Source organism: Lygodium microphyllum, chromosome 9, assembly GCF_053477565.2.
Source record: "Lygodium microphyllum isolate KBCC chromosome 9, Lygodium_microphyllum_v1.1.10, whole genome shotgun sequence".
In the NCBI taxonomy this organism is placed as follows: Eukaryota; Viridiplantae; Streptophyta; class Polypodiopsida; order Schizaeales; family Lygodiaceae; genus Lygodium; species Lygodium microphyllum.
The window spans coordinates 61,970,509-61,978,479 of NC_141143.1; the positions used below are offsets into that span (position 1 = coordinate 61,970,509).

Sequence of the window (7,971 nt, forward strand, 5' to 3'; positions counted from 1 at the left end):
GATATTTGTGGTGGACCAATGGGAGAGGGGTTGGTATGCATATTTTATCCACTCCCTTTTTCCCCTTGGGCCTACGGCAAGTAAGCTTGTCCCCCCACCTTCCCTTAACCCCCCCCTCCCCCTATGATAACCTTGTCCCCATGCTAGCTAGGCCCATAGGACATCCAAAAGTGGGATGCAAAATTTAAAAATTTTCATTCCTACCTCAAAAGACCACTTTTTCCTCAAAAAACTCATTTCATGTTGTGTATAGTCAAAGAAAAACTTTTTTGGTGTGTTTTGCTGAGAACTGCTTCTTCTTTTGGTATTATTTCTCTCCATTCCACAAATATATTCATAAAATCTTTCCACTACCTCCTTCCTTCCACAGTCATAGCCATAGCCACAAAGGCACCATTGTCAGTTAGTGCTCCATAGCCACCATTTCTTCCTTTTTGGTAGTCAACTCCCTACTTTCTTCTTGCCAAGAACTACAAGTTTCTTCCTGCTAAGCTATTCTAATGGCATTGACAAGTCATCATCAATGGTATCCTCAAGATTCTATCGGGGCTATGTATGCTCATAATACAAAGGAGAAGTATGGACAATGGATAGCAACAATGTTCAATAAAAACTCATGGGTGTACATGCAACCAAGAGCAATAGGCCCTCATTAAGTAAGATGTCATGATTTATTAAAGAATCATTGGAAATGTGGCTTGCTCAAGTTTAAGGAGGTTCAAGTTGGAGGTTTAGTTATAATAGAACACAGTGCAAAGGATTTGAAGCTTGCCCGTCTTATGTGTCATGTATTCCCATCTAATTGTAAGTCTCCACAATAATATCCCTTTTTTAAAATTCAGTTGCTTTATAAACATGAATTTCATCTAGTTACATGTATATTCTTTCATTTCTACTATTTTTCTATCAAATTTAATAGAGGGATAGCTCTTTAGGTAGACTAATTGGAATGTATGAAGCTTTGCATATATTGATGTAGTCAAAAACTTGATGGGGTCCAGGAGTCTTCATAAGCCTTCTCAACTCTAAAATTTTCTTTTGTGAGTACAAATATATTGTGCCTACATCTTTGAATCCATATGGCACCCTTGAACTTCTTCCTTACCCACCATTCAACTCAATCTAGTGGTTGATCCTTGATCAGTGGTTCATGCTGCTACTAGTATATAAAGATATTAAATGATATTCACAACTCCATGAAATTATCCAAAGTCGTTAGATCTATGGGCCTTTCTTAGTTTGTGCCAATTCATGTTTTCATGCATATTTTCAAGGTTGCTAATTTGCATCATTATCCTTTTATGTACATTATGGGTTGCCCCATAGAGATCGAAGACCTTCTCTTGCTATGCCAAATGCCCCACCTCCATCACCATTGGGTGGAGAAAGTGAGTGAAGAAGGCCATCTTCCAACCTCTCATCCACATGCTTGTATCTTTCTCCTCCCATGCCCTCTTTGCCTCTAAAGGCATCATCTCTTCCTTTTTCTATTGAGGTAGCACATGATTATTATCCTTGATTGTGTGCAAGGCTATCTTTCAATTGGTATCTACAACTAAAGCATAGTACACACCATATCTTATTTTAGTTGCAAACAATTAATGGATATTCCAATTCTACATATTGTATTGGTTTGCAAACCATAAATGGGAGGCGGAACATCAATGGCTATTGGGGAGGATTGAGCAAGAAAAGGGAATACATAGAGAGAGAGAGAGAGAGAGAGAGAGAGAGAGAGAGAGAGAGAGAGAGAGAGAGAGAGAGAGAACATCCATATGCTAACTATGTGGCCTAAAGGGAGGTAGGGGAGGGAGTAGAAAATAGTAAGAGAAGTTTTAAGCAGTATGATAAGGCTTTTCTTTCTGGGTGCTTCAAAAAACATACAGTTGCCATGTAGGCTTGGGCATAGGCTTGTTCAATTAGTTTTAAGAAATATTATATAGCTTTTCTATTTGGCTTTTTCAAAAAACATATGGTTGCCATGTAGGCTTGGGCTTGCAACATTAAACTTCGTCATAGGCTTGTTCAATAATACAATAAGAGATAACTAGGCGCTCTACGCCTAGACTCAGCTCGGCGCTTCGCATCGGGGCGGGTGCGATTTTTTCGGGCGGGGGCGGGTGCTGGATGCATGGCACCCGGTCCCACGTTCTCTTTTTTTCTTGTGGGGGAGGTGGGGGCTGCCACGTGGCACCCGCCCCCACCTCATGGCAGCCCCCACCTCACGTTAACTAATAGTAAAGATATAGATATAGATGTAGCTCAAAGTCTACTCTATGACATAGGCGAGAGAGAGAGAGAGAGAGCGAGAGAGAGAGAGAGAGAATTGATTGTTTATTTTGTTTAATTTTCGCGCAAACTCTACATTGCAGAGGAGAGAGCCACGGCCTCTCAGTCTTTGGCATGGATCGGCGGAGGGGGGCCGGTTAGATGTCCCTAACCCGCCCCCCTAACCCTAATCCTGCAGGGAAGATCGCATGGGAGGCACTCAGCTTAGAACAGGCGCTTAATCTCTTGGACGCAGGGTCTGAGCAGCCAGCCATTAATGATTTCATCTGTATATTGCAGAAGTGCAGGAAAAAGAAAGACCTGCACTTCGCCAAGCATGTCTATGCACACATACTCCGCAAGAATGTCCAAGACCAAAGAGGTATCGGGAACCATGTCGTACCAATGTTTGTGGATTGTGGCAGTGTATCGGACGCTCATGAGGTCTTCAACAAGTTGGCATACCAGAATGTGCATTCATGGACCTCGCTCATTGGAGCGTATATTGAACATGGACAATCCGAACGTGCTTTCACTCTGTACCAGAAAATGCAGGAAAACAATGTGCGTCCCAATAGCTATACTGTTACAACCCTAATGAAGGGCTGTACAACGGTAGAGGAAGTTCAGAGAATTCACAGGGAAATTTTAAAAAATAAGCTTGATAGAGATATTTTTGTCGGAAGCTGTTTGGTTGATTCATATGTGAAGTGTGGATCACTTTCTAGGTCAAGGGATGTTCTCAACAAATTGCCATTTCGCAGTGCTGTGTCATGGAATGCACTTATTGCAGGCTATGCAGAACAAGGGCCTCCAGAGAAAGCATTTGATTGTTTTGAGCAGATGCAGCAGGAGGACATTTCCCCGGACAATGTCACGTATGTTTGCATCTTGAAAGTGTGCGGGATTACAGGAGCCTTGGAAAAGGGCAGAGAATTGCATACTGGGATTGTTCAAAAAGGGCTTGAAGAGGAACTTACCATCGGCAACACTTTAGTTGACATGTATGCCAACTGTGGCTTAATCTTAGATGCACAAAAAAGCTTCGATAAGATAGTGATTAAAAGTGTGGTGTCATGGAACGCACTGATTGGTGGATATGTTGAGCATGGGCTCAATCAGGAGGCACTAGAACGTTTTGAGAAAATGCAGGATATGGGCATTATACAGAGTGTAGTCACCTTTATGTGTGGCTTGAAAGCCACTGGACGTATTAAAGCTCTAGATAAAGGTAGAGCAATGCACACAAAAATTGTGCAGGAGGCCCTTGAAAAAGATCCGTTTGTTGGAACTGCTTTGATTGATATGTATGCAGCATGTGGCTCCTTGCTCGAAGCAAGCCACATGGTTGAAAAGCTGCCAACACGGTGTGTGGCTACATGGAATGCACTGATCGCAGGGTATGCAGAATGTGGGCTTGGCCTGGAAGCATCAAAGTGTTTTGAACGGATGAAAATGCAGAATGTTCCTCCAAATGATACTACATTTGCCTGTATTTTGAAGGCTTGTAGCAGCTTAAGAAATGTACAAAGTGGACAAACATTACACTTAGAGATAACAACAAAGGGATTTGAAAGAGATGTCTTTGTTGGCAGTGCTTTGGTTGACATGTATGCAAAGTGTGGCTCACTCTTGGATGCCCAAAACCTTTTCAATAAGCTGCCAGATCGAAATATTGTGTCTTGGACTGCCCTAATTGCAGGCTATGCTGAACATGGACTTGGTCAGGAAGCACTTGATTGCTATGACTTAATGCAACCAAAGGGCATATCTCCTAGCAATGCTGCATATGCTCCACTGCTAAAATCTTGTGCTAGCATAGGTTCTATAGACAGAGGTAGACAGATACACTCTGAGATAATGCAAAAGGGCTATGATCAGGACCTTTATATTGGAAACACGGCAATTGACCTGTATTCAAAGGCTGGCTCACTTATAGATGCACGGGATGTCTTTGAAAGGCTTCCAATTAAAGGAATAGTGGCATGGAATGCAATGATTAGGGGGTATGGTGTCAATCATCAAGGTGAAACGGCTTTACATCTATTTGAGGTCATGCAGGAACAAGGTATAAAGCCTGATGCTGTTACATTCACATGCCTTCTTGATGCTTGTAGCCATGCCAGCTTGGTGCCCAAGGGTCATGAGCTTTTGAAGACAATGATAGGGCAAAGTATTGTACCAACTATAGACCATTATGCTTGCATGATTGATCTTCTTGCACGATCAGGAAATTTGTATGAAGCAGAGAAGTTTGTCAATAGTATGCCATGTTCGCCAACTCGGGATACTTGGGTAGCTCTGTTGAGTGCCTGCAAAACTTATGCAGAGCCAGAAATAGGTTCGAGATGTTTTCAGCAGCTCAAACAGATGAATCCCACAAAAGCAGGACCATATATGCTCATGGCAAGTGTCTATGCAAATGCGGGGATGTGTGGTGAAGCATCCAGAATAGCAGAGCAGAGAATACATGCTGGGGCAAAGAAAAAGCCTGCAACTGCATTGATAGAGGTTGATAATAAGCTACAAGCTTTTGTTATAGGAGATGAAGACGTTGAGGAACTTTTATCTATGCTAAAGAAGTTGGATTTGTGCATGGAAGAAGAAGGTCATGTGCCAAATCTAGATTTAGTATTAGACTGTACATCTGAAGTCATTCAACAGTGATCTTCAAATGCAAGGTGTTCTTGTCACCGCTAATCTTGTATAGTATTCTTAGAGCATGATTTACATGTTTCATACACATGGGCTGTACAGGAAAGTAGCTGACCCAAGCAACAAGTTGTTACAAGCAGTTTGATAGGATTAACAGGTTATCCGAAGTGGATTATCTTTCATATAAGCCTTGTATTTAGCTGGTTGGTACATCTGTCATTACAGTCAATACGGCAGCCACTAATTGTAAGAGAAGTCTTCATCACTGCATGCCAACAAACTGCTATATTTGGAAGCAATTATTTCAGTTGGCAAGAACTTGTGCATTTTACCTTGTATGTATCCTGTTTTTTCAAACCTGGACTTAGGTTGATTACATACGGTTAAACTGGCATAAATGGATGAGGTTTGCAGCTTGATTTTCCAGCTCATTTGTAGTTGGTGTCTTTTTTGGCACCGAGTGTTGTCACCTTACCAACTCAACCCTGCCCACACTGTTCCAGTGATTCTGCTCGATTCCTGATAGCTTGCTTCTAGAATGTCTGTTACCTCTTGCAAGCCTGCCGGAACCCAGCAACTAGCTGTCCGTTGAGTTTGTTCTAAGATAATTTGTTTTTCCATGATGACCAAAATCCATGGCCCAAATTGTTCTCTCTTTCTGGTGAATAAATTAAAAAACACTCTACGCAAGTTGAAAGAAAACTAAGAAAAGTCAAGCACACCCTGGCTGCTCGTTTATGGCTCATCATGTAGGCAGATATACTAAATAAGTTGTAGTGGATGGCTATCACATACAAAGATGATTTGGGAGAGTAGTGTGCAAGCTTGTGAAGTGCCCCACTCCTGGCTTTGATGTCATGAACCACATCAGCATAGAGACGGGTGAAAGATGTTTCATATCCTGCACCAGAAGTTTCTAAGGGACTCATTGGAAATGCCCTCAATGTGCCAAAACTGCATTTTGCTGGCAGAGTAGGGTAGAGAAAACATGTGCTAACTGAGCTGTCTAATGTGCTGGGGAAGAAAGTATCCTAGGATGGTCAGGAGGGTATGGAGCAGCCTCTAGAATCCCTCTCAGAATCAACTCCAAACTTCAGTGACCTATCCTCAAGGGGGGGTATAAACCGAAGGATGTATCAGAACATTTCTTGCAACAGGCAAGTACTTGATCAATGCAGAAAACAACTCGTTGAATTTGAGGGCTTAAGATGCTTTACAACTAAGGCTCTGTCCTGGTTGCCTTTGTCAGAGTTTTGAGGTGGTTGCTCTTTTCCATTTGGTAGAGTGGTAGGGGGCAGCTCACTTATTTGCACCATATTGCATGAGAATGCCCCTTGCTAGTTAAGAAGGCGGAATCATCTAAGCATTGGGGGTTATTTGGTTGAGTGGGTGTGGCAGCTTCTACTACAGGTACCATAAGAGAAGAGTCTGGCCTCTTCTCTAACTGCAATGGTATTAGTCCATTTGCATGCTTGATCCATAGCTGTCCATGTCCCAATCTTGGCACACCCTAGCTATGTGCAACCATGAATGACCAATTAGCAATGGGTACATGATCCTTCCATGGCAGGAATGTCTACTAGAGGAAGGACATACAAAATTGGAGGTCCTGTATGTGCATCAAGAGTCTGGCCTCTTCTCTAACTGCAATGGTATTAGTCCATTCGCATGCTTGATCCATAGCTGTCCATGTCCCAATCTTGGCACACCCTAGCTATGTGCAACCATGAATGACCAATTTGCAATGGGTACGTGATCCTTCCATGGCAGGAATGTCTACTAGAGGAATGACATACAAAATTGGAGGTCCTGTATGTGCATTAGAGTCCGTTCAACCAACCTCACTTGTTGTACTTCTTGAATATCTACTGCCCAAATGGCAAATGGAGTATATCAAGTAATTGTAAGCCCTAATGTTGAGTGTGGCCTTAGGAATCGTGTTAACTCATGAGCCATCATCCATTATAGTCCCCCTTAATGGTATGCCCTTTAATCTAATGGACTACATGGCCAAGGGGAAAAAAAGGATGGAAACCCTCTAACCTATGTATAAAAGGGAAAAAGATGAGGAAAGTGGGCATTCAAGTGTGTGCTAACTGTGTCAGCCTCCTTTCTTCAAGTTTCTACTTCTATTGCCTTGAACTTTTAGTGTTATTGAGAGTGGAAGTGTGAGAGAAGAAAAACGAGAGAGAGATTGGAATTATGAGAGCACGAGGGATATGGCGTGAAGCGCTTGGTGATTCTTTTCTCTTCTCTTGTCCATGCATAGGCTTTTTGCATTCTACTCATGATGCCAACTTGAGACTCATGGTGGTAAGTGCACTTGGATCAAGAGCTTGTAGAACAAGATGGTTGCACAAGGATCGTGAGCAACCTTTAGCTTGCGAGAGATTATAATACCGAGCAATTGTTCACTACAATCTCGGTACTATTGGTTGCTATCACTGCTTGTGGGGGTAGCTAGTAATTTTGAGAGAGAGGTGAGAGACTAGGTAAGAGTTGGTTTGCATCAGATGGTCAAACTCTTGAAACAATAGAAGCTCGGTACTTGTCCCATCATCGAGCACAACTATGACCTGACACTTTGGTTCCTTTTTTTAGATTGTGGAATCAACCATATGAGGCATACACTTCTCTATTGTGCATAGGAATAGAAAATGTGTTGTGAGGGGCGAGTGGGAGATCGATAGAGGATTGGTTTTTTGCTTGCATGATAGTGGTTTCCAAAACATGCATGGTTAAGAGAAGAAGAGAGTTGTGTTGATATTTTCTTTATTTGCAGTAGATTGTCGTAGTGTTTGAAAGTGACTTTAGGAGGAAATAGAATACAATTAGGACTTAGAAGCATTACGAATGCCTCTTGAGAGACCCAAGAGAATGTAGTGTGTAGGAGAGTGAATGTGAGAGAAATGACTTTTGCCTGTATAAAACTTGCATTCAAGTCTAAGCATTTGAGTGTGATAGGCACTTGGATAGGAGAGAATGAGAGGGAAAAAAGTTAATATTAAAAACAAAAAATAAAGAAATAAAAACATAAAAAAACCAAGG

At 42.0% G+C, this 7,971-nt stretch overlaps 1 protein-coding gene across 1 annotated transcript; it reads left to right on the forward strand.

Moving 5' to 3' along the window:
* The first annotated feature begins 2,297 nt into the window (after positions 1-2,297).
* LOC148031099 (pentatricopeptide repeat-containing protein At2g33680-like) lies at positions 2,298-5,183 on the forward strand. Its single transcript, XM_087684624.1, has one exon. It carries the CDS (start codon positions 2,431-2,433, stop codon positions 4,933-4,935), a length of 2,505 nt encoding a protein of 834 aa, XP_087540750.1. The 5' UTR covers positions 2,298-2,430; the 3' UTR covers positions 4,936-5,183.
* The last annotated feature ends 2,788 nt before the right edge of the window (positions 5,184-7,971 follow it).

Bases quoted from the DNA above. Each gene is read 5' to 3' on its own strand.
- LOC148031099 (XM_087684624.1), top strand. From the start codon at position 2,431: ATGTCCCTAACCCGCCCCCCTAACCCTAATCCTGCAGGGAAGATCGCA.